Source organism: Lepidochelys kempii, chromosome 4 (genome assembly GCF_965140265.1).
Source record: "Lepidochelys kempii isolate rLepKem1 chromosome 4, rLepKem1.hap2, whole genome shotgun sequence".
Lineage (NCBI taxonomy): Eukaryota > Metazoa > Chordata > Testudines > Cheloniidae > Lepidochelys > Lepidochelys kempii.
The window spans coordinates 39695743-39722150 of record NC_133259.1 but is presented as its reverse complement, the minus strand read 5'-3'; the positions used below and the strand labels follow the sequence as shown (position 1 = coordinate 39722150).

The following is a 26408-nucleotide window of genomic DNA, read 5'->3' as shown; positions in this document are numbered from 1 at the left end:
AGGCTCTGTCTCTCAGACTTCCTCTTTAATCAGTCCCCATTGCGAGAGAACTCAAGTTTCTTCCAGTGCCCACACTTATCCCTCTCCCCCCCACCTCACACATCCCAGTCCCTTCTTTTCAAGATGGGGGTCTCTGCTCAGCTTCCCTCTTGAGAGTGTCACTCCAGGAGTCATTGGAGCTTGCATTGTCTCTTTAGACCCCTTATTGATCTGAGATGGTTTTGGCCAGTTTCTTAATGACTATATTCATTGCACCCAGACAGGGAGTTAACCTGTGTCTCTTAGTCCGCCCTGAGATCAAACTTAATCATTTTCTCCCAACTGGGTAGCAATGTAAAGTATGGGGAAACTGAAATATTTTAAAATACTCTCACTTTGTTACACAAGTATTGGCCAATTTGACTACTTTATAAATATTACAGAGTAAGCATACTTTGCTCTTGTATAGTACTTCTTATCTTTAAAGTGGATGACAAACATTAATTTAATTGTCACAACACCATGTGAGACAGTCTGTCTCAGATAAATGCTATTTATTATCTTCATTTTACAAAGGGAGAAACTGAGGTTAAAAGTCAGACTTGCCCTGAACTAGAAAAGGAATCAGTGTTAGAGCAATGAGGATGCTCTTACTTTTGTGCTCACCCTGCTTAGTCTTGTGCACAACTTCACACCACTCTCTCACTATGTGGTGGTCTTACTGTACATCTTCACAATAATATAAAATACAAAGTCAAGGTTTAAAAAATAGGGCTAAACAAACTCACTTTTAAACAAAATCAAAACAAAACTGATTTTAATAGACTAAAGTTTAAAAGTTATCAAAACAAATGCAAGTGTCTTTCTTTTACAGTACATTTTCTATTTCTTGTATCAGTGTTTATTTGTAATAAATATTGAAATGGAATTAAGTACAATACTCCACTCAGAGTTAGTCACAGCTTGTCTTAATGTAGAATTAACTTTTGGTGAATAACCTTCTCTATGTATATGTGAATCTTTCACTGATGCTAATGAAAGTAATGTGTGCGTGCACCTACTTGTTGCAGGTAAATATAATGTACCTGAAAGAAGAAAGATCCCTGTACATTAACAGGAGATAGATTCCATAGGATGTCTCAGTTTTGGATCTAAAGCTTTCATGTATTATTTCCATTAAACTTTCAGACAGCCAGAAAAAAAGGCTGTGGAAACTACAAGACAGTAAACCTTGCATGAATGATAGCATCTGACAAGCAACCCAGTGCTGATGTTGTATTTATTAATAACAATGATCATTATTAGCTAACTGGGAGAAGCAAGTTCCTACACTCAACTTGATAGCATTTCTCTGTCTGTCTGTTTCTGTCGTTAGCACACTGATCGCTTCACTTGTATGCTGTACATCTTTGCCTTACCTTTTGTCTAGTTTTTGCCTTTTTACATTCTAAAGCGTAAAGGTGGAATTTTCAAAAGCACTTAGAAATGGCATGGGAGTTTTACTATTCATCTCAATGAGAGTGAGGCCAGCACAGAAGGATTTGCAAATCCCATCCCAAATGTACACATTTGAGTCTCTGGAAGTTAGGCATGTAAGCTCATTATTCAGGCACCTAAATAAGTGGCCTGATTTTAAAGATTTAGAGTTAATGGGAGCGGTGTATACTCAGCACCTCTGAAAATCAGGCCACTCTTATTTAAATGCTTAAATGTGGATTTAGGTGCATAACTTTAAGCACTTAAGTTTAAAAATATTGACCTGAGATCTTTTATGGCAGGGACCATGTCTCCTTATGTGTTTGTTCAATATGTAACACTAAGGTGTCCCAATTCTGATTGGGGTTTGTGAGCACTACTGCAATCTAAATGAACAAATACAAATAATGTGCACTGGTCACCAAAAATAAAAGAAAGCTCCCATATGAGAGATTTGTTCAAAATCAGATGATCTACTGTAACTAACAAGAACAAATTTTAGTATTTTTAGTTAAAACATACACCTCTGAGATCTCATTTGAGCCTCTGTAAGGTGTTGTTATGATGTTAACAGCTCAGTTAAACTAGTACATTAATAAATAAATGTAATTATAGCATAAAACTGCATAGTGGTAACAATCTCTATATTCAAGAACCTTTCAAGTTTTAAAATAATACAAGAGAAAGCATCATTTTTGGAAGACCATCAAACTACGCCATTTAATAGTATCTTTCAGCTAAGATATTGTTGAGGTCATGAATTTCTGTAAGAACAGAGGAAACATGACAATAGATTGTGATATCTATTTTAAATATTTAGAATAATTGATAACAAAGCATGTAATACAGTAAACTGAGAGTTCTGGTAGCATCATAGACCAGGAGAGTGGATTTTCAACAGATTCCCAAAATGGAATTTCCTCATATTACATCGTGGCAATTTTTGTTTGTTTTCCACAGAATTCCATTCCATTGGGATGTTTTGTTAGAAATGTTCTGTGATTGCTTTCCATATGGTCAAGAAGTCAGATGAGTAGTGGTACAATGCCTTGTTGAGACTAATATAACGATACAGTGCCACTACAATACACATTACAATATAGCTTCTGCTGCTCAGTAGGAATGTTCCAAACCTTATATTATAATCTTTCTTCTTTATATTTCTTCTTTTAAACTTAAAATGGGATAGTTGGTGAAAGAGGTGCTTAATGCTTTCAAAAAGTAATTAGGTTTTCAAAAAGAAATTAGATTCTTTGTGTGTGGGAGTGGCAGGGGGCAGGGTTACAGGTGAGTTAGTTTCAGATATGAAAGTTCTGGGATCCATAGAAACACTTCATATAGATTGGAACAATTTTGGTCTGCTAGGGTTGAGCAATTTGTGAAAATGCATGAGAGCACTCAGCTCCTGAAGGAGCTAGCCCATAATCTGTAGAGCCAAACTTGGTTTTAGATGTGAGGCTTCTGTTAAATTTAATGAGCGCTGCCCACTTGTGCATCCAAATGCAGAATTTGGCTCATTAATTCACATCAGCACTTCAGTTTCTATTCCTTCTCTTTTTTGTTTATTTATAAATTAACCAAAATGTTAGGAAAGGACAAAAACAACATGCTTTTAAAGATCTAAATTAATACTTGTTATTTATTTATTTGCTGATCCTGCATGTAATGTTTATATAATTCTTATTATAAATCGTATTGAACCTTGATTTTCTTTCTTTTTATCGACAGTTTGTGGCCCATCCAAACTGTCAGCAACAGCTGTTGACTATCTGGTATGAAAATCTGTCAGGATTACGGGAACAGACCATTGCTATCAAGTGTCTCGTTGTGCTGGTTGTTGCATTGGGCCTTCCACTTCTTGCCATTGGTTACTGGATTGCACCATGTAGCAGGGTACAGATATTTTATAAATTACATATTAAACACCTTGTGCTGGTCTAGATGTTCCTTTTCAGTTACTGTCATCTGAAACGTAATCTTCCACTCCTAGTTTTGTATCACCAGAATTTTAACTGATTATTCAGATTTTTTAGAAATCTCAGTCTTGAACCAAATTCTGTTATTTTAAAGAGGGGATAAGACTGATCAAGTATGAGGAGGAAATGTTATTCTATGTGCACGTAAATTGTATTTAAGCACTAAGATGTGTAATAAGCTCCATGATATTTATGTTTGTTTTAATATTTATGGGTCAGATTCTCTCCTTGATACCAGCTATGCACTTGTACAAGTACGATGTACTTTTTGCTAATGACCACTTCCTACAGTGGCCCAAAAAGCTCTATATCAGTTCTTCTCAGTTGGCATCTTAGGGATCTGATTCTGCTCTTGTATAATTCAATAGCAAAACTCCTATTGACTTCAGCGGTACAGGACTGAGCTCTAAATGACATACTTGCTGTTGCTAAACTGTTAGGTCAGATTGTTTATAAAGGTGAACTGCAAAGCAAAACTTAACGAAGGACAGTTTTCTAACCACAATTTGAGGGCATTCAGACAAGAACAACATTTTTAACAAATCATTTCACATTTATATTTTCCCTTGGTGAAATCATCTGATGTTTCTAGGTTCACTGATGTTGTTATAACACAAATACCAGCAGTCTCACTGAAATCCATTCATTCCATGATATGTGTGATGTCAACCAAATGATGCATTCTGATATATCTTCAGTAAACCAGGAAGAACAAAAGAGGATTTTCACAGAGAGAAGTTTTTTTAAAAGTTTACTTAGAACTTACTTCTGTGCTGAATGTCTTCCTGGCCCTACCCCACAAGCTCATTCAGAGGGGGTATCCAGCACAGAAATCTGTGTTCCACTTGAGTTTATATTTTGCTTTGCAGTTCACCTTTAAGAGGTGATAAGAGTCTGCACACTCCATACATTTTTAAAAGGAATCTGATGTTTTCTTTCCCTGGTCATTTGTTTATTTTAAAGATTAATCTTTATGAAATAGCATAATTGTTACTCAGATTATCTTCTGAAATGTCACTTTCCTTGACGAGCTCTTGTAAAGGTACCCATTATAGCTGCATGGTAGACTGATGTCATGTAAACTCATGATCAGGTGTTTTTTTAATGTCTGATATGGAAAAAATGACATTTCTCCATGAGCTTTAATTCCCACTGCCAGACACACTTGGCTCTTTTTGAATGCTCATGTGAAATCAAAATATTGGAAGTACAGATCAACTGCTTAATACTGTGATTTAAAAATGCTTTATAAAGGTCAGGTAAACAGGGGCTATTAAAGTCCTTTGTATAACTAGTGAATGTCAATATAGTGCATACTTTACTGCTCAGCTCACTGAATCTGACCCCTGACTTCAGGTCCAGGAAAACCCTGAGATAGGGAAACTACTTTAGACTCCTCACTCACTAAATTCACTGGCTTTCGTGTGAAAGGATATTGCTGTTAATGCAGAACTTCGGATGAGGTTTTAAAATCTCACATAATATTTTGTCTCATGTCATAATTAATACCGTTCTTTGCTCTATACTATTCAACATTTTTATCAATGACCCAGAAGAAAACATAAAATCATCACTGATCAAGTCTGCAAATGACAAACTTGTGGTAAATAATGAAGTGGTAAATAATGAAGAAAGGTCACTGATATAGAGTGATTTGTATCACTTGGTAACCTAGGTGTAAGGACAAATGCATTTTAATGTGGTTAAATTCAAGTGCTTATATACGAATGCACAAAGCCTTGGAAACAAGCAGGGAGAACTGGAGGTCCTGGTGATGTCAGGGAATTATGACGTGATTGGAATAACAGAGACTTGGTGGGATAACTCACATGACTGGAGTACTGTCATGGATGGTTATAAACTGTTCAGGAAGGACAGGCAGGGCAGAAAAGGTGGTGGAGTAGCACTGTATGTAAGGGAGCAGTATGATTGCTCAGAGCTCCGGTATGAAACTGCAGAAAAACCTGAGTGTCTCTGGATTAAGTTTAGAAGTGTGAGCAACAAGAGTGATGTAGTGGTGGGAGTCTGCTATAGACCACCGGACCAGGGGGATGAGGTGGATGAGGCTTTCTTCCGGCAGCTCACAGAAGCTACTAGATCGCACGCCCTGGTTCTCATGGGTGACTTTAATTTTCCTGATATCTGCTGGGAGAGCAATACAGCGGTGCATAGACAATCCAGGAAGTTTTTGGAAAGCGTAGGGGACAATTTCCTGGTGCAAGTGCTAGAGGAGCCAACTAGGGGGGGAGCTTTCCTTGACCTGCTACTCACGAACCGGGAAGAATTAGTAGGGGAAGCAAAAGTGGATGGGAATCTGGGAGGCAGTGACCATGAGTTGGTTGAGTTCAGGATCCTGACACAGGGAAGAAAGGTAAGCAGCAGGATATGGACCCTGGACTTCAGAAAAGCAGACTTCAACTCCGTCAGGGAACGGATGGGTAGGATCCCCTGGGGGACTAACATGAAGGGGAAAGGAGTCCAGGAGAGCTGGCTGTATTTCAAGGAATCCCTGTTGAGGTTACAGGGACAAACCATCCCGATGTGTGGAAAGAATAGTAAATATGGCAGGCGACCAGCTTGGCTTAACGGTGAAATCCTAGCGGATCTTAAACATAAAAAAGAAGCTTACAAGAAGTGGAAGGTTGGACATATGACCAGGGAAGAGTATAAAAATATTGCTCGGGCATGTAGGAATGAAATCAGGAGGGCCAAATCGCACCTGGAGCTGCAGCTAGCGAGAGATGTCAAGAGTAACAAGAAGGGTTTCTTCAGGTATGTTGGCAACAAGAAGAAAGCCAAGGAAAGTGTGGGCCCCTTAATGAATGAGGGAGGCAACCTAGCGACAGAGGATGTGGAAAAAGCTAATGTACTCAATGCTTTTTTTGCCTCTGTCTTCACTAACAAGGTCAGCTCCCAGACTGCTGCGCTGGGCATCAGAACATGGGGAATAGATGGCCAGCCCTCTGTGGAGAAAGAGGTGGTTAGGGACTATTTAGAAAAGCTGGACGTGCACAAGTCCATGGGGCCGAACGAGTTGCATCCGAGAGTGCTAAAGGAATTGGCGGCTGTGATTGCAGAGCCATTGGCCATTATCTTTGAAAACTCGTGGCGAACGGGGGAAGTCCCAGATGACTGGAAAAAGGCTAATGTAGTGCCAATCTTTAAAAAAGGGAAGAAGGAGGATCCTGGGAACTACAGGCCAGTCAGCCTCACCTCAGTCCCCGGAAAAATCATGGAGCAGGTCCTCAAAGAATCAATCCTGAAGCACTTACATGAGAGGAAAGTGATCAGGAACAGTCAGCATGGATTCACCAAGGGAAGGTCATGCCTGACTAATCTAATCGCCTTCTATGATGAGATTACTGGTTCTGTGGATGAAGGGAAAGCAGTGGATGTATTGTTTCTTGATTGTATTCTTGTCAGCAAGTTAAAGAAGTATGAGCTGGATGAATGCACTATAAGGTGGGTAGAAAGTTGGCTAGATTGTCGGGCTCAACGGGTAGTGATCAATGGCTCCATGTCTAGTTGGCAGCCGGTGTCAAGTGGAGTGCCCCAGGGGTCGGTCCTGGGGCCGGTTTTGTTCAATATCTTCATAAATGATCTGGAGGATGGTGTGGATTGAACTCTCAGCAAATTTGCGGATGATACTAAACTGGGAGGAGTGGTAGATACGCTGGAGGGGAGGGATAGGATACAGAGGGACCTAGACAAATTGGAGGTTTGGGCCAAAAGAAATCTGATGAGGTTCAATAAGGATAAGTGCAGGGTCCTGCACTTAGGACAGAAGAACCCAGTGCACAGCTACACACTAGGGACCGAATGGCTAGGCAGCAGTTCTGTGGAAAAGGACCTAGGGGTGACAGTAGACGAGAAGCTGGATATGAGTCAGCAGTGTGCCCTTGTTGCCAAGAAGGCCAATGGCATTTTGGGATGTATAAGTAGGGGCATAGCGAGCAGATCGAGGGACGTGATCGTCCCCCTCTATTCGACATTGGTGAGACCTCATCTGGAGTACTGTGTCCAGTTTTGGGCCCCACACTACAAGAAGGATGTGGATAAATTGGAGAGAGTCCAGCAAAGGGCAACAAAAATGATGAGGGGTCTGGGACACATGACTTATGAGGAGAGGCTGAGGGAACTGGGATTGTTTAGTCTGCAGAAGAGAAGAATGAGGTGGGATTTGATAGCTGCTTTCAACTACCTGAGAGGTGGTTCCAGAGAGGATGGTTCTAGACTATTCTCAGTGGTAGGACAGGACAAGGAGTAATGGTCTCAAGTTGCAGTGGGGGAGGTTTAGGTTGGATATTAGGAAAAACTTTTTCACTAGGAAGGTGATGAAACACTGGAATGCGTTACCTAGGGAGGTGGTAGAATCTCCTTCCTTAGAAGTTTTTAAGGTCAGGCTTGACAAAGCCCTGGCTGGGATGATTTAATTGGGGATTGGTCCTGCTTTGAGCAGGGGGTTGGACTAGATGACCTCCTGAGGTCCCTTCCAACCCTGATATTCTATGATTCTATGATCCTATGAAATGTAAATATATACATTTGGGAACAAAGACTGTAGGTCATACTTACAGGATGTGGAACTCTATTCTAGGAAGCAATGACTGAAAAGGATTTGAGGGTTCTGGTGAATACTCCACTGAACATGAGCTCCCAGTACAACGGTGTGGCCAAAAAAGTTAATGTGATCCTTGAATGCATAAACGGGAATCTCAAGTAGGAGTAGACAGGTTATTTTTTCTCTGTATTTGGCACTGGTGTGATTGCTGCTGGAATACTGTGTCCGGTTCTGGTGTCCGCAGTTCAGGAATGTTATTGATAAATTGGAGAGGGTTCAGAGAAGAGCCACAAGAGAATCATTAAAGGATTAGAAAACATGCCTTACAGTGGCAGACTCGAGGAGCTCAATCTGTTTATCTTAAGAAAAAGAAGGTTGAGGGGGGACTTGATTACAGTCTATATGACCTATATGAGGAACAAATATTTGATAATGGATTATTTAATCTATCAGAGAAGGGTAAAACACAATCCAGTGGCTGGAAGTTGAAGTCAAAGTCAGGCTGGAAATAAGGTGTAAATTTTTAACAGTGAGGGTAATTAACCATTGGAAGAATTTACCAAGGATCATGGTAGATTCTCCATCACTGCAATTTTAAAATTTTAAAATTAAGATTAGATGTTTTTCTAAAATCTATGCTCTAGGAATTATTTTGCAGAGTTTTGTGGCCTGTGTTATACAAGGGGTTAGAGCAAATGATCACAATGGTCCTTTCTGGCCTTGGAATCTCTGAATACAACTGATATGTTTGAACTAACCTAGTATTACTCCCTTGCTATATTTGGGGAGCCAGATAATTCCTGCACCTTTGAGAGACTGTGCAGGAGTTGAGACAAGAAGTTCTGACCACCACTAACCTTGCAATATCTCATGAGAGGACAGGGGTAACAGTAGTCCTTATCTGCAGGGGTCTTCAGAGACTGCTCTGTGTATATATCCCAAAGGGTGCTATTCACTTCAAAAGGGGTTGGAAGGAAGCTGGGAGAGGAAACTGGTAGAAACTGTATTTCCTAAGATGCAGTCCCTCCTGGATTTCCCAATGGTGTGGGGCTGTTGCATCTCTGCACAGTCTCCAATTTAGGCCAACATCTAAATGACACACTGGTCCATAGTTACCCAGAAGTCTTTGGGCCAGAATTTGATTGCTCTTCTGTGGGTGCCTTACAGGAGGTCAGGGGGAAAGAATGCCCATCCCTCAAGAACCCTGTCACTGGCACTCATTGAGTGCGTAAACTGGGGAGTCACAGCATCAACAGAGGTACAAGAACACCCCCCCCCCACAGATATTGGCAGTAGAACCCTCCTCAGAAAAGGTGAGCTATGGCTCTGCCCCTTACCCTACTGGCTTGTGGCCCCGGGTTATTGCAAATTGGATCACATGCTCCCTCATTGTACAGGGGGTAGCAAATACAGCTCCAGAGTGCTTTCCCTTCAGCTTCCCTGAAGCATGATGCTTCCTCTGTCTTCTGCAGAAAGACTGCTGCTGGCCACTGCCACTGTTGTAATGCACCTCCACCCACCCTAAATGCAGCAACATTTGATACAGCCACTCTCTAGCCCACAGTGTGCTCTTTTAATCCAAATGAATTCATTTAAACATGTTAATGTTTCTGAACTCGTTTTTCTTACTTTGTTGCTGTGTAAATTTTTCCAATTAGTTTTTTAAAAAGCATTTACAAAGTCTTGATCTGGGGGATATTTTATGCTCTGAATACATCATCCAGAGAAGAGTCTGCTTTTCCTCAGGCATCGTATAAATACTGCTTTGATGTTCTGATTTGCTGAATTCAATACAGCTAATTATCATAGGTAAGCTAATAATGCCCTGAAAACTTTGGGTATCTCCCGCATTGGTAGAGAAGATATTATGTTATCCACTTCTCCCTGGGCCTGATCCACCTCTGCATTGACTTCCATGGGCATTAGATCAGGTCCTCTCTGAACAGTGGTGAATACTCATATGGTGTGGATGTAATTCCCAAGAGGATTATTCTGCAACTTGTCTTCTATGTGAATATGGAACATCAAAAATGCTGATTGACAGGACATCATTCCTGTATGGGTTGCCTTCTTGAGACTGCTGTCAGGAATGATACCATTGCATGACTGTTCAGTGCACTTAAAGGGTATATCTAAGCAGCAGTGGGTTCTTTAATTCCAGCCTATCATTATCTGTAAGTGCCTCTTTATGCTTCTGAGCTGTGTGATGCAAGGGAAATGCTGTATCTTTTTTAAAAATGAGGGACTGGTTTTGTTTTGCTTTCACAGCTTGGAAAAATTCTCCGCAGCCCATTTATGAAATTTGTGGCACATGCAGCATCCTTCATTATTTTCTTGGGCCTACTGGTGTTCAATGCCTCAGACAGATTTGAAGGCATCACAACCCTCCCAAACGTCACTGTTACTGATTACCCTAAACAGATCTTTAGGGTGAAAACTACCCAGTTCACTTGGACAGAGATGCTGATCATGGTGTGGGTGCTTGGTAAGTAAAGAATATTGCTGCTTCACTCCAATTCCATGACAGCTGTACTGTGTAGATAGACATTCTAAAAGAAAAAAACGAGGCCCAAATGCTGACCCCCCCCACTGCAGCCGTGTATATGGCTCCAGTGGTATTCAGGGGCTACATTGGCTCCCAGAGGAAAACTTCCAGCAGCCAACAATTGGCATAAGCAGATCCTCACTGCCCCCCTCTTGCAGCCCCTGGTGTACAAAAGTGCCATGGGTAGGAAAGGCATGTTTCTAGTTTCTTCTACTTTCAGTAAGAGCTATCTCAGTTAAGTAAACATCACTAACATCTTCTTATGTTCAGTGTAATGAACAATTTTATTTAACATTGTAAAATGAGGAATTTTCCACATATTTGCAAGAGTAAAATGACCAGCTGTGTTCTTCAGAGGATGAAGATTGTACCACTATGTAATAAATGGAAAACTTAATGACTCATAATGATACCACAATGTTCAGAAATCCTGGCATTTGTGGCAGAAACCCAGGTTTGGTGTAATATCATTGATATCATATCAATAATATCATAGCTTTCAGAATGTAATAGTGTTGGTGTAATATCACTGATACAGTAGTGTAATAACATAAACTGGTTATTTTAAACAAGATCACAAAGCCTCTGTCGTTGTATATGCCAGAAGGTCTGGTGTTTCCATGGCTTGACGTTAATGCATTAGCTAATTAGTATTTATTTAGCACTGGAGGAAATCACAGCTTCTTTCAGTGTCAAAGGGCTAATGAGTCAGTTTTTGTTACTAGACATTTTTTTCATTGCCTGATCATCTGCCAGCCTGTTTGAGATTTTATGCATGTTATGTAGGAGTATATGGATGAGTGAAATGGGAGAGGAGCGCTGGAAGGGTCAACCTTCCACCTTTAAAAGATAACCTTCTGCAACAAAAACATTACATTGAGCGGTCATGATGTTTGTGCTGTCATTATATTACAACGTAGCGGCCCCAATGTATGATGACTGAGCTTTAGCCCAAAAGACAGCCCCAGGAAAGTTGATATAGGTAGCAACCCTGTAATACTGAAAATGTGTACTTCAGTGCCTTCCTGGTGAATCCTGATTTTATCGGAAGGAAAGTTAAATGATTCTCAGTTGTGACTAAACTGGCTCTATTCCTTTCTTGTTGCAGGTATGATGTGGTCAGAATGCAAAGAGCTCTGGCTAGAAGGACCCAGGGAATATATTTTGCAGCTGTGGAATGTTCTGGATTTTGGGATGTTGTCCATTTTCATGGCTGCTTTCACAGCCAGGCTCCTAGCATTTCTGCAGGCCACCAAAGCACAGCAATATGTGGACAGCTACATTGAGGAGAGTGACCTCTCCGTAGTCACACTTCCACCCGAAATAGAGTATTTCACTTATGGTGAGTTTGAATGTTACTTTCAAATAGTAAACTAGTGGGCACTCATTTAAAGGGACAGTGTTAGGATTGTTAGGCATAGAAACCCTTTACAACTATTTGATTTCACAATATTTACCTTAAGGTTTCTACCCATTTGTTTTTATTTTTTATGCTTTTTAAACAGTATTTGTTGTGACCATCAGTTTAACAAATAACGTATTGACATACTAATACTAAACAAAATAGGGCTAAATTCAGCTCAGGTTTAACTGGGCATAACCATGAAGTCCATGCAGTTGCTTATGCCAGAGCTGAATTTGACCCCAAGGGCTAGATTCAACAAGGGATTTAGGTGCCTTACTGCCACTTTAGGTGCCTAAGTCCAAAATTTAGATCCTCAAAACCCCCTGCTCAGCTGCCATCTAACCCTGTAGGTGCCTATATTTCTGTTGGTGGGCATGCACAAAACTGCCTAAGTCCCAACACTGCTGAGCAGCTCAGTGCCTAAGCCCTAGTGGGATGCTCAGACCAAGCTTTCCCTCACCTAACTCTCCTGTGGAGCCTGATCAGGTAGGATTGCTTAGAGGCCGCCTTCTGGTTTGGGCCCACACAAAACACAGCTGAGGATATAGCGCTACCCTCTTTTATATCCAGTGGTTGGAGCACTCACGTGGGACGTCAGGCACAAGTTAAAACCCCCAGTCTGCCTGACACAGAGAAGGGATTTGAACCCAGGTCTCCCAGCTGAGTGTTGGGGCATAGGGTATTTTTTCAAGTGGGTTTCTCCAGTCTCTCCTGTCAAAGCTGTTCCACTTCCTATGTTTTATAATTTTGATGGATAATATTGCTGTTTATTTTTTAGAATTTTTTTAGACTTTGATCTATTTAAAATTTCACAGTTGCATGAAATTATGAGAGGGTCAGACAAATGTTTATTGACAGTAGATGTTGCAATTCAAAGAGTTAAAGCTTTATAAACCATTAAAACACAAATTGTCAACATCGGATGTCAAATTATACAACGTAAATATCTTTAAATCAACGTATCATATCTGTTTTTACTGCTCATTCACTTGTCCATTTGTAACAAGCCTAATTCACAAGTCTAAATTATTGGATTTTGACTTTAAATTCTCAAGCATTTTTCTTTCTTGCCAATTTGTTAATTTTGATTATTATTGATGGAAATATTTTTTTGTCCGTTTGCATGTATATGGTGACATCTGTGTTTACCAACAACCATCTAATCCCAGAGCCCTCCCTTGGTAGGGCAAATTGAGGCAACTGCTCTTGGCCCTGCCTTTTGGGGGGCCCCACGGGCCAGTGCGATTGGCCGGCGTGGTCGGTCCTGGAAGACATAGGTGTGGAAACTAGGGGTGCGGAGGGTGCTGCAGCACCCCTGGGCTCCTGGCTGCTGCCCCGCATGCCCGGGGTCCCAGCTGCCACCCCACACCCACAGTCTTGGGGGAGACAGCGCCCAGCTTGGCTGCCCACGTTTCGGTGCAGCGAGTCCCCCACCCCAGCCAGAGCCCTGAGCCACCATGGCCAACAATAGCCCCATAGTTGGTGCCGGCAACTGCCAGCAGCAGCAGGCTGCCCAGCACCACGCCAGTTCCAGCCCAGCCACCAATGCATTGTGGGGCCCCCAAGCTGTTGATGGCTGATTTGTCCCAGACCCTGAACCTCCCCCAGGAACAACCCTGGCTAATCCTTCCAAGGCTACCTTAGCCCAGTAGCTAGGGCCCTCACCTGGGAGACTCGAGTTCACATCCTTGCTCTGAATCAGGAAGAGTGGGGATTTGAACTGGGCTGATGGGTGAAAGGGGGAGACTCCTCTCTCTTGTTTTTTTTTGGTGAGAAAATTGTAACAAAAACCTAAAGAGCCTGTTGCACTCAATAAACGAAATTTGTTCCTCAGCCAACACTGCTGGCTTTCCATAAAAAAACCCAAAACACCTCCCCCACCCACCATTTTCGTACACTGCTGCTGATTCAATCATGCACATGATAACTCCTAATAAATTATTAGCCATTCCATTGCTTTAATTAAAAAACAAAACAAACAACCAAAAAACACCCCACTACCTTTGATGATATAGACATGATATTAACATATGTTACTGGGGAAAAAAGCTAATATTGTATTTATTTCCACATAATTCACTGTTAATTTTTCTCTAAAAAAGTTTTTGTATTAAATATTTATTTTACTATCCTTATTTATGATGTCATTGTTACTCTTTTATGGATATTTTATTATTTTTAACCTACAAAATAATTTTTTTACAGAACATATGTGTGGTTATATCTTATTAAAGCAGCGGTCTTTAGTCATTGATACAATATAAATAAAAAATAATTATTGTTGTTAAACAAAAATGGACTGGGACATAGAGTCCAAACTCAGGAAAGATTGAACAATGATTAGTGGTCCTGTATAGCTGTTATAGATACCTAAACAAATTAAATAATAAAAAAGAGAAATAAAGATTAGGGTGCATATAAGAATACTACTATGTTTTAATTTTATTTGGGAAAATTTTATCCCATACAGAAACATGCAAATGTTAGTAATGATTTTAATTATTATAGAATCTATAAATGTTATATCTAATATAAAAAATTCATACTGTGGTGGGGTATATCCTCATATTAATTTTCATGCTTAACTACCAATAGAGAGGTAAATACACACAATTAGAAGAGATCCTCATGTCTCTTTACATTATAACTTCCACTGAAAAAGTACACATTTCAAATTCTTCACTTATAACTTAAAAACTAATTGTAATACAACATCAACTACTAGACTCCACAAATGTTTGTCCTTACTAGATACAGATATGTGCATGACAATTCCCAATCTATAGCTATATTTTTCTAAACATGGTGATAAGTAAGAAACTCAATTATTTACCCCTTTATTTCATGTCTTCCAGCCAGAGACAAATGGCTCCCATCTGATCCACAGATAATATCTGAAGGTCTCTATGCAATAGCTGTTGTGCTTAGCTTCTCTCGGATTGCATATATCCTGCCTGCAAATGAGAGCTTTGGGCCCTTGCAGATTTCCCTTGGAAGGACTGTAAAGGACATTTTCAAGTTTATGGTCCTTTTTATTATGGTATTTTTTGCATTTATGATTGGGATGTTCATACTCTACTCCTACTACCTTGGAGCTAAAGTAAACTCTGCTTTTACAACGTAAGTCTGAAGTTGTGTTGAAGCAAAAGGAAATACAAAATTTTAGTCATTAACCGCTAGGGGCCTGAGGTTTGAAATGTTATATCAGCATAGCTATATGTGAAAAAACCCCACCCCTGACCAACATAGTTATGGCAACGAAACCGCCGGTGGAGATGCAGCTATGTCGACCAAAAAGTGCTTTCGTCTATGTAGCTAATGTCATTTGGGGAGGTGGCATTTTTACACTGACAGAGAAACTCATTCTGTTGGTGTAGGCTGTGTCTGCTCTAAGGACTATGCTGGTGTGACTGTGCTGGCAGAGCTGTGCTGACATAGCAGTGCTGATATCATCTCTGTTGTGTAGACATAGCCTGAGTTTGTGAAGTGTTGAGTGCCCTCTGCTCCCAGTATAGTCAAATCAAGATGGGAAGAAACGAAACATTCTGTGAAAAAGATTTTTTGTATTTGTTGTTTTGATTAAACATCTACACTAAAATCCCTTACAAAACTTTAAAATCCAAATCGCAGACAAAAATTTGAGGTTATTTACTACAGTTGTCATAAGAACTGTGTATTTATTTATATAATTAGTAACATTCCTCTCGATTCTTTCATACAGAGTTGAAGAAAGTTTCAAGACCTTGTTTTGGTCAATATTTGGTTTATCTGAAGTAACTTCAGTTGTCCTCAAATATGATCATAAATTCATAGAGAATATTGGCTATGTTTTGTATGGCATATACAATGTTACAATGGTCGTAGTTCTGCTCAACATGCTGATTGCCATGATCAACAGTTCGTACCAAGAAATTGAGGTAAGGTCTCTCTCTCTAAGGTATCTCTCCCTTTTGTTATGTTTTAAAAGGACACTAGAATCCTCTTAATGGGCACATTCTGATGGAAATAAGTATCAGTAAAGGGACTACCCCAGTTAAAGAAACTCACAAGAAAACACTGTGCTAGGAGATAATGGCTTATTTCATGAGTATAAAACTATTGCTCAGGCATGCAGGAGTGAAATCAGGAAGGCCAAATCACACTTGGAGTTGCAGCTAGCAAGGGATGTTAAGAGTAACAAGAAGGGTTTCTTCAGGTATGTTAGCAACAAGAAGAAGGTCAAGGAAAGTGTGGGCCCCTTACTGAATGGGGGAGGCAACCTAGTGACAGAGGATGTGGAAAAAGCTAATTTACACAATGCTTTTTTTGCCTCTGTCTTCATGAACAAGGTCAGCTCCCAGACTACTGCACTGGGCAGCACAGTATGGGGAGGAGGTGACCAGCCATCTATGGAGAAAGAAGTGTTTCAGGACTATTTAGAAAAGCTGGACGAGCACAAGTCCATGGGGCCGGATGCACTGCGGATATGATTGCAGAGCCATTGGCCATTATCTTTGAAAACTCCTGGCGATCAGAGGAGGTCCCAGATGACTGGGAAAAGGCTAATGGAGTGCCCATCTTTAAAAAAGGGAAGGAGGAGGATCTGGGGAACAAACAAAGGAGGATCTGAGGATTTGGTTACCAGCATTGAAAGGCCACACCTTTTTTTTTTTATTCCAAAACAGTTTGGTCTGGTGCACACAGACAGGAATTTGGTAGCCAGAACCATGTTTAAGGGCCTGTCTAGACAGTTGTGCTTTACCATGTCACCATGTAGTTTAAATCTGTAAATAGAATCAAATTGTGTTATAAACATATTTCTACACAATGATATAGCCCAGTAAAAACCCAGAGTCCAAACAAGAATTCAAACAAAAATTTCAATCCTTTTCTGGATGGAAGCAGTCCCAGTGACAATGCAAGTGTGAATGCAATTCCAATCAGAATCCCCCTATTCCTTCTTTCTATGGTTGGCAGCTGAGTACTGTAGCTTAATGATCCCCTACTGCATTTGTTCTACAGCCATTTAATACCTGCCAATCTGGTTCTCTGCCCTGAAGACATGGCAGAAAAACTGGGTTGAGGGTTTGGCTCTCCCTGGTAAATCAGCCAAGCTGTTTGGGACCTCCCAGGATCTGGACAGATAGTATAGCTCATTGCCTTTATACAGACATGAGAGTATGGTAAGCACTGTATAATCAGTAATGGTCTGTCCCAAAAAACTTACAACTTAAACAAACTTTCAAATGAAGGATGGGATACAATAGACATCAAAGCTATTGAGCAGACAATTTTAGCACAGGGCTAGTTGATTCCCTAATTCTTACTTTTTAAACATTTCATAACACCTTTTCCTGAACACAGTACATTTTACTGGGTGGACAGGCCCTCACTGCTGGTTAAATGGCTTTTACTGTAGTCCATAAAGATAATTGGCTCGCTAGTCCATTTTCCCCAAACCTTTTAACTAAACATAGATGTGTTAGATACTTCAGCTTCATTAATACATACACTTTCTTAGGTTTACGCACTGTGCTAGTGCATAGACATAAGCAAAGATTTTTGTGTGAGAGTGTTCTGATGACTAAATCACATTTAACAGCTGTTTCAAGCTTAATTATTCAGTCTGAAGTGTAAGTATCCTTTTTCTGCTTTCAGTACAATATTTAAAACTTGATTCTAATCTTAGCTTCACATTGCCATGTGCCCTGAAAACTTCATGGCTGCACTCACGCACACCTGCAGAGTGGGAGATTTTTAATGCCTGCAGTTTAGGATGAGTTCTCAAAATTATGAATAGCTATTTCATCTGTAAGAGAGGTGCTTTATTTGGGGTTCACTGGGACAGCAATAACTTCATTTCAGAATTTAATTAATTCAATTTAGGTGCTTACCATTCAAATACTGTGCAATAAAAGGAAGGAAAGAAAGACACACCCAAACTGGTGAAGACTACTGGTTTTAAAAGTCAAATCCAGATTGCTTACAAAGACAAAAGTATATTTATGATGCCAATCAATCTGTGGCCTTACAAAAACAGTTTTAGCAGAATTTCAGCTCGCTTTTGTGATATCAGAAAGTACGTAAAAATTACATGCAAATCATTTTCTTGGGAAATTCTAAGATGATTTACTCTGTACAAAATGTGATTGAAACATCACAAACTTTAGGATCTATTCTCTGCTCTCTACTCACATATATATGGCCCAGATCATGAGAGGTGTTAGCAACTGCTGGCTGTTGAGTGACCTATATTTAATGGAACTGATGATCTCAGTCAACCCTTTCTAGACAAGAGCCCAAATTATGCAAACCACTATCATGACTGGAAATGACACTCTGGCTGGCAATCTCAGCAGACAGGCCAAATGTACTGCCATGGGGACCAAACTATGCCATCACAACTAGTTTAGAGGTCCCTGCAGTTCACCTTGGCAGGATATAATAGGAAAACTTGCCCTCTTCTGTACCTATTCTGTGGGTAAATGCAGGGCTGCAGTATCCAGGGCTATAATTTTGGCATTTTTTGATGAGTAATAAATTGACTTAAAAATTTAAAATCAAAGGAGAAAAATCAAAACATGTTTTGCATGTGCATTTCCAATACATGTTGAAAATACTTTATATTCCTTAGGATTAAATTTAATCTGGAAACAAATAAACTATTTTTTCATCTTTGGAGAAAGTCTTCAAATTTCAGTTAGGTCAGGCTTGCAAAACTGCCATGAGATTTTACCAGTCTGGGCACAAAACCTGTCTGCTTATTCCTTCCCATGGATGCCAATAAAAAAACTGGTTTCAGAGTAACAGCCGTGTTAGTCTGTATTCGCAAAAAGAAAAGGAGTACTTGTGGCACCTTAGAGACTAACCAATTTATTAGAGCATAAGCAAGTGAGCTGTAGCTCACGAAAGCTTATGCTCTAATAAATTGGTTAGTCTCTAAGGTGCCACAAGTACTCCTTTTCTTTTTAATAAAAAAACTGATACTGGATTACCCATCAAAAGCAGGTCAGAATTAATGTTCATAGACAAGGCTGTGTGGAAAGGCTTGCACGTTAACTGCTCACTCTATGCCTGCCCAAAAGGCAACACTATTATTTCCTCACTTGCACGGCACCACATTTCAGCATTAAATTTAAGGAAGAAGATACTTGCTTTTATTAAATAACTTTCTCTTTTAATAGCAGGACCTTAATAGTTCAGTTTTCACTTGTTGCAGATATAACACTTTTTAAAACTGTTTGCATGCTTCAACTAACTATGACCAGAAAGAGCCCATGTAAACAGACACAGCAGGAATTAAGTTAAAATAGACTTGATAACGCAGCTGCATTTCAGTTGAACTACTGGGAATCAGTCACCCTAACAAGTTCATCACATTTCTGTATAAAACAAAAAGAGAAGTTATTTAAGGTAAACTCCTTTTGAAAGAGTCTTGAATTATATGAAACCTAAAGTTAAGTAAAACAAAGTAGACATGTCTTTTTGTTTCTAATGCAGGATGACAGTGATGTGGAGTGGAAGTTTGCTCGCTCTAAGCTCTGGTTATCTTACTTCGATGATGGAAAAACGTTACCTCCACCATTCAGTCTTGTACCAAGCCCCAAGTCTTTTTTCTATTTCATCATGAGGATGATCAGCTTTGCTAAGTGCAGGAGGAGAAGGCTGCAGAAAGATACTGAAATAGGGATGAGTAACTCCAAATCTAGGGTAGGTCTTAAAAAATTTTCATTGCATTGGATAAATGTGTTTGTTTGCCTCCTAGCTCTTTGCTAAGATTTCCTTTAAATCTTAGGGGATAGTTTGTACTTGTGAAGGATAGTACCATAATTAATCAAGCATTTTATTTTTAAAGTGCTGTAACCAGATGCCTTTTAAGCACAGCACAAAAGCGAAGTAAAATGATACATTTTTGCAGGGCAGCAAGGTCCCTTTACCAAATATAATTGAAAGCATAAATAACCCAACAAAAACATCAATCCTAGCCAACTACCAAACAACAAAAATAAATCCCACAAGAAATGCCCTAAATAATAAACAAAGAAGTCTTCAGCCTTATCCAGAAAGATGCCACTGGTGCACTTTCATGTATTTTAAGGGTAAAAGACTAGAAGATCTGGAAAGCTAACTTTTCCTTTCATCACCAGAATAGGTGAAGGGGCAAGTTTAGCCAGCTATTTAGAACACCATTTCCCAAACTTCTTCACTGCCAAAAGCTATGTTTCTGACAGGGATGCAGGATAATTGTGCCTTTGTGGTATAATAATATCTAGCACTTCCCTAACAAAGGCTCAATTATCCCACACTCATAGCATCTGAATGTTCTTCACAAATAGTAATAAATTCAGTCTTGCAACACTCCTGTGAGGTAGATAACTATTGTTTCCATTTTGCACTGGGGCACAGAGAGGTTAAAAGTGACCTTCAAAGGATTTTTTTTATGAATTAGGGTCATGGCCTTTTTTGATGGTTTACCATATATACAGAAGGATTGAAAGCATTTTTTTTTTCAAAAAAAGTCATCTATTTTGGTTGCTTTTTACTTTATAAAATATTGGAAATGGCAAGTCTGGTCTTTGCTTTTTGCTGAAGGACATCCTAAAACTTCTGTTTGTTATGAACTGTTAGGAGTGTTGAATCTTTAACAAAGACATTTCTTTACCTTTATATTATCTGGGCACTGAGTTAAATGTGTGTGTAAATAAATAAACAAATAAAACCCCACACATATCCCCAAAGTAGTTTGAAACAGTTTAGCTAAAAAACCTTTCCCCACCTAATTACTGGGCTTTCACTCTGTGGTCTCTTGTAATGTCCTCATTTCACTAGTACTCCGGTCTCCAGAAAGTCTCTCAAGATAGGTAAAACCTGAAAGTATAATGTAAAAAAAAAATTAAGCAGAATTGTTTCTGTTATGATAAAACCACTCAGGCTTTCTTTATACATCACAGAGAAATGAAATAGAGAGTGTGTGTATCTATCTGTATCTATATTTTTTTAGCGGTCACTTTTAAATGACTTTAAATGGTCACCCAAGAAGTTCATGGCAGAGCCAGTAATAGATCCCAAGAAGCTGATTTTCCTCGCACTTCCACAAGTTTTTCACCGCTGTAACTCCTAATTCCCACTGCTGTAAATGAGGCCTCAGACCTTCTAATCCCCAACCTTATGGTTTAGTGACAAGACCGTCTTTTCACAGCTCTTTCTCCCTTCTCTTTCTACTCCAGAGCTATAAAACTCTAAGTATTTGGACTCTGATAGCTATTACAATAGTTTATTGCTGCACTAATAACTTGATGGTGAACTGTTTTTCAAATATATTATTATTATTATTCCTCAAGGCCATGATTCAGCAAAACACATAAGTCCATGCTTTGACTTCAATGAGACTTGGGCACATTTTTGAAGTATATGCTTAAGTGCTTTGCTGAATAGGGATGGCCTTAAGCACATACTTGAAATTAAACTCATGCTTAGGTGCTTTGCTGAGTTTGGGCCCAAATTATTTTCAATGTTTTCTGAAAACAATATTCTGAAATGATGCGCTATTGCCATATTCCTCTGTTATGTCATATGGAAAAAAGATGAAGCTGGGTTATAGTACCTGTGAATTCCATAGAATATGTTCTAATTTGGCTTTATTGTTTCCTAGTTAAACCTTGTCACTCAGTCTAACTCAAGGGTTTTCGAATCGCACAGTTTTAACAGCATTCTCAATCAGCCAACACGCTATCAGGTAAGGAATTCAGTGGGCTCTAGTTTAGAGCAATGTGATAATGTGAGGATACTAACAGAATTCTGTGCTTCAAATACACTGAGTCTTCCCAAGACAAAAAAGGATTCTCTCGGCAATCAGAGAAGCATATTGTTGCTGCTACTGTGTGCGCAAAGTACTTGTATCTTGTTTTTCAAGCCCCATCACTTGAAACATTTAAAACTAGTTCTCCAACAGGCCTTTCCTTGATCTGGCCATTTTGACAACCTGTGCAGCAAATGACAGAAGCAAATTTCTGGGGAAAGATCCGGAGAGCACTGGGTTGATATTCTCTTCTCTTCCTTTCTTTAGAGGTTCTTTCTGATTACATGTTCTGTGAGATGCTTGAATGTCCTGGAGATGGCGGGGAAGAGAGAAGTGGGGGACAGGGTGGGTCCTTCTGCTAGGATGGGGAGCCTGTCAGAGACTATTCGATCCAGCTCAGAAAGGGAAGAATATTTGTGCTCTGGACCCTATTGGAGAATCTTTTGCACACTAAGCAGATCCTGTGAAAGGGGCACTAATCTGTAGTGGTTAGGTAAGGCTATATATCAGTAAATAAACTTGCATAGCCTCAGATATGAGCAGGGCAACAACAGGAGTGCATAAAAGGAGCCCTTGCAGTAGGGGTGTCCAAAATATGCCCAACGGCCAGATCCTGCCTCCTTAAAACATTTATGTCAAAGGACATACTTAGACTGTGCAGAGCCCTCATGGTTGCAAAGATGAGCTTCCAAATGTGAACCAAGTATAGCTGATAGAGTACTGTCTTCCTGAGGCTGCCAACAGCTTTACATAATAATGTAGAGGTGTAAACTCCCCTGTCTCAGTGTCAGCTCTGAAGCCCAATGATGACATGTCAATGTTAACATTAACTATTTCATTGCTGATCATTTTGGTTTATAGAATGGAGAAGGGAGTGGGAGTGAATCCCACAGGAAAGCAGGAACTGAGAGTTTCTTCAGGGAAGGAAATGCACGGAGGACAGGAGACTCACAAAGACAGAGAGAGAGAGAAAGTGAGAACAGAGAATAAGGAAGGAAGAGAAACAGAGGGTAGAAAAGCAGAGTGGAGCACATTTCCTCACTGAGTGATACTGACAGACAGCAAGGTGCTAAAAAAATAAATAATAACTAAAAGTTATTTATTATTTGGTGGGCTGGCAGGATTGTGAGGAGCTCAATGAGCCGTGGAAACATTTAAAAAATGTCTAATCAAAATGTCTTTTTGACTTTCTAAATGAAATTTTGGATTTCCTGTTCTGCAGGAAATTTTGAAACTTTGTGTTTTGTTCTCTTTTAGAACAAAAGCTTGCTTTAAATTTCAGAATTTATCACCAATTTGGAATTCCAGTTTCCAGCCAGCTTTAGTTCCCACACTGTGGTCCATAAATCCCTGGTAGTTTGTGGAAACATTTGCTAGCTAGTCATATTGAGATGACTTGTTTCCAGCTGCCAAACTGAAATAAAAGCAGATAAAAATTAATTAAATATTTTCTGTGATATTACTTATCCCTGTAAGCAATTGCTGTAGTTGTCACAGGCATGTTATGCAATCATGAAGGGGAGAGGAGATGGCTAATGCCATGTGCATGTGAGGAGTGGTGGTCCACTTGATCTGAGTGGGCAGGAGAGTGACCACAAGACAATCTTCCTGTTAAATTGTGACTCACACAATGAAAACATCTGGGAACCCCTGCCATAGATAATGATAAAGTGACTTCAGTTCCAAAAAAAATTACTGTGAAGGGGTGGAATTAAATCCCTACAATTGAGAGGTAAGGCTGAAAACTTAGGGGCTATTGCAACTCTAACCTTTTCCCATGCACAATCATATATGAGTTAAAGGGATGGATTAGTAAACAGGATGATCAGTCCTAATTCTGAATGATCTGACTTCAGTGGATTTAAACATTTTTTTAAAATAGTTGTGTTTGAAGTTTTTGCCCATTTGGTACATACATTAAACTAAAGAAACAAATCCTAAAGGAAGGTCACAACACTCTCTATATTCAGGCTTGTCAAGATCAATCGCAGTGAAAAATTTATGGCTAGTTAATTTCAAACAGCAATCCCCGTAGATTAATCCAAGCATATATCATAGAATCATAGAATATCAGGGTTGGAAGGGACCCCAGAAGTCCAGCCCCCAATCTAGTCCAGCCCCCAATTTAAATTTGTCAATTTAAAAGATTGCCCCTATGTCCAGATACTTTTTACTCTTGATCTAGAGCTGACCTGTAGGCACACATAAAGTGCTTAGGATGGGGTTGGTGGCTTAGCAGAGTTCAGTACCTCGTGAGATACCTGAGCATCTCACGAGGTACTGAAGGATACCAAGGATGCTTATGTCTTGTGCTGAAAGGATGCTCATGCCTTGTACAGTAATTTTTTTTGGAGCTGAAGCTCTCATCATTTTGGGTGAGGGAACATATTTAGGGGCAAAACCTGCTCCCCTGTTTAGGTACAGAGGGCTCCAAACACAGTAAAACCACCACAGTTCTGCTGAAGCAGGAAGCCGACTGCAGAGAGGCTGCACAGGATAATTCCATACCCTGTGTACAGTGAAAAACAGAACAGTTCTTCACAGCTATATCAAGGGAGTTGGAACAAAGTGGGAGGGGTCGCAATTGAATCCATTTTGGGTTGTTTCACCAGTCAAAATCACTGCATGGGGAAAGGGCTGTAGAGGAGCTGTGCTGGTATTCAGGGCCGATTCCATCCCTGATGACTGTGTAGATGTGTCTCTTGTATAAGGCCTATTACTTAGGCTTTGCATGGGGATCCATCATTTTAAATCTTAAGCAATAACAATGGAGGTAACTAGGCATTTCCTGGGTATTAATGACTGGCTGGAAGGGATTGATGGCCTGAAGTTCATATAAATACAAATGCCAGCTGGTCATTAATCCCCAGGAAATGTTCTATGCTGAAGTCATTATTACTAAGTCCTGCAGTTCTTTTCAGGCAACTCTCTCATTGGCTCCTAAGCCTGAGTAAGGGACACTGATTGAACCATAAGATGAAAATGAAATAACCAGATGAATGTGCATTTTGGGTATTGTATTTTCAGGCAGTATTTACAGGGAATTTTCTATAGCATTAATGCCTTGTACAATAGCCAGTTTGATTTTGTAAATCATCTCTCAACACTCCATTTAACCTTATACTGTATGGTGCATTCTGGTCAGTAAAGAGGTGCTTTATTATAGCCTCAGGGAAGGTAGCAAGTCCTCTAAATCAGTGCTACTCAAAGTCGGTCTGCGAGCCATCGGCTGCCGGTCTGTGCGCACATTGGAAAAAAAAATTTACGGTCCCCCACATCAGATAGCTTGGGAAGCACTGCTCTAAATCATAGCATGTATGCAGTGACACAGCTCCTGCCAAAGCACAAGGAAGTAGAATGAGACCGTAGAAAGTAAGGGATCGGGGAAAATCTACTGAGAAGGAAGGTGTGAGTGAAAATCCTACAGTTAACCTACCATACTGAGTCCCTGACATAGGGAAGTTAGAACTAGAAGTCTGCACAATATTTATAATGTAATGGAAATAATTTTAAATTTGAAGGTTTGGATATTTTGTTACAAGTGTGAAGAGTAGTCATATTTTCTCAAACATTGCCAAATTTTGCTATTTTTTTCCAGTAAAAACTGACCCATTTTCAAGTGAATGTGGCTTTGTAGCAAAATCAGCTGAGGACTGGTACATGTTTTAGATATAAACAATAGCTATTTTGTAGAATTTTATGGAGAAGCAAAATTTCAGGAGTGTGAAATTGCTTGGAATGAAGGGGCAATAATGTTATGAAAATATTGTTAGCACTTTTGTACCACTCCAGTTAAGAGCTCCTGCTGGCCTGGGCTGCATATAAGAGGAATGTAGACAAGGAAGGGATCATACTTTAATGTCTGGGTCTACTTAACCCACCAATAAAAGCAAAGATGAAGAAAGTGCTGACTTCTTGGCTGTGAGACATTTCACTTACAGGCATGTGAGATGTTTAAGTGAAAGAACATGGGCTGTCTAAATGCTTAACTATGTATTTTTTATCCAACAGCAAATCATGAAAAGGCTTATAAAACGTTATGTTCTGAAAGCACAAGTGGACAAAGAAAACGATGAAGTGAATGAAGGTGAGAGCCACTGTAAACACAGCATTAACAGATATTGTTTTTCTGCAGGACTATAGTATTATTATTTATTTGTACTACAGTAACACCTAGAAACCCCAGCTGAGATCAGGGTCTAATTCTACTAGATGAACTTAGCACAAATACATAGCAAGAGACAGTCTTTGCCACAAAAAACTTGCAATGTAATAGTCAAGACAGACAAATCATGGGAGAAAGGATGTAGTATCCCTATTTTCTAGACTGGGGAACTGAAGGACAGAGAGATTAAGTAACTTGCCCAAAATCTCACAGGAAATCGGTGATGGAGCCAGGAATTGAACTCAGATATCCTATGTCCCAGTCTAGTACCTCCTTCCTCTTCATTTCATTTCAACTGAACACACAATATATTGTATTACACTGTGAACCATTTGTTCCCCTTCTTCCATAAAACTCGAAGAGGGTACTGGAAGAGGGAACATTCACCTGTAAAATTCCATGGCCCTGGGAGAACCACCAATCTACACTGAAGATGGCTATGTGGTAGCTGTATGATGGGAAAAGAAAGGGGCAATGGCCACAGTTCCTGGTGTGGGCCAGAGTCCTATGAGAAATGGTAGGA

The 26408-nt window shown here is 39.8% G+C and overlaps 1 protein-coding gene across 4 annotated transcripts in view; it reads left to right on the top strand.

Moving 5' to 3' along the window:
- TRPC3 (transient receptor potential cation channel subfamily C member 3) overlaps nt 1-26408 on the top strand; it is a 63885-nt gene that overhangs the window by 31646 nt on the left and 5831 nt on the right. For all 4 annotated transcript variants that reach the window (XM_073341037.1, XM_073341036.1, XM_073341039.1 and 1 more), the window contains 8 exons: nt 3184-3348; nt 10261-10477; nt 11646-11879; nt 14798-15062; nt 15664-15859; nt 19422-19631; nt 21574-21657; nt 25732-25807. In XM_073341037.1, the coding sequence (XP_073197138.1) occupies nt 3184-3348; nt 10261-10477; nt 11646-11879; nt 14798-15062; nt 15664-15859; nt 19422-19631; nt 21574-21657; nt 25732-25807 (1447 nt within the window). The remainder of the gene's footprint in view (nt 1-3183; nt 3349-10260; nt 10478-11645; nt 11880-14797; nt 15063-15663; nt 15860-19421; nt 19632-21573; nt 21658-25731; nt 25808-26408) is intronic.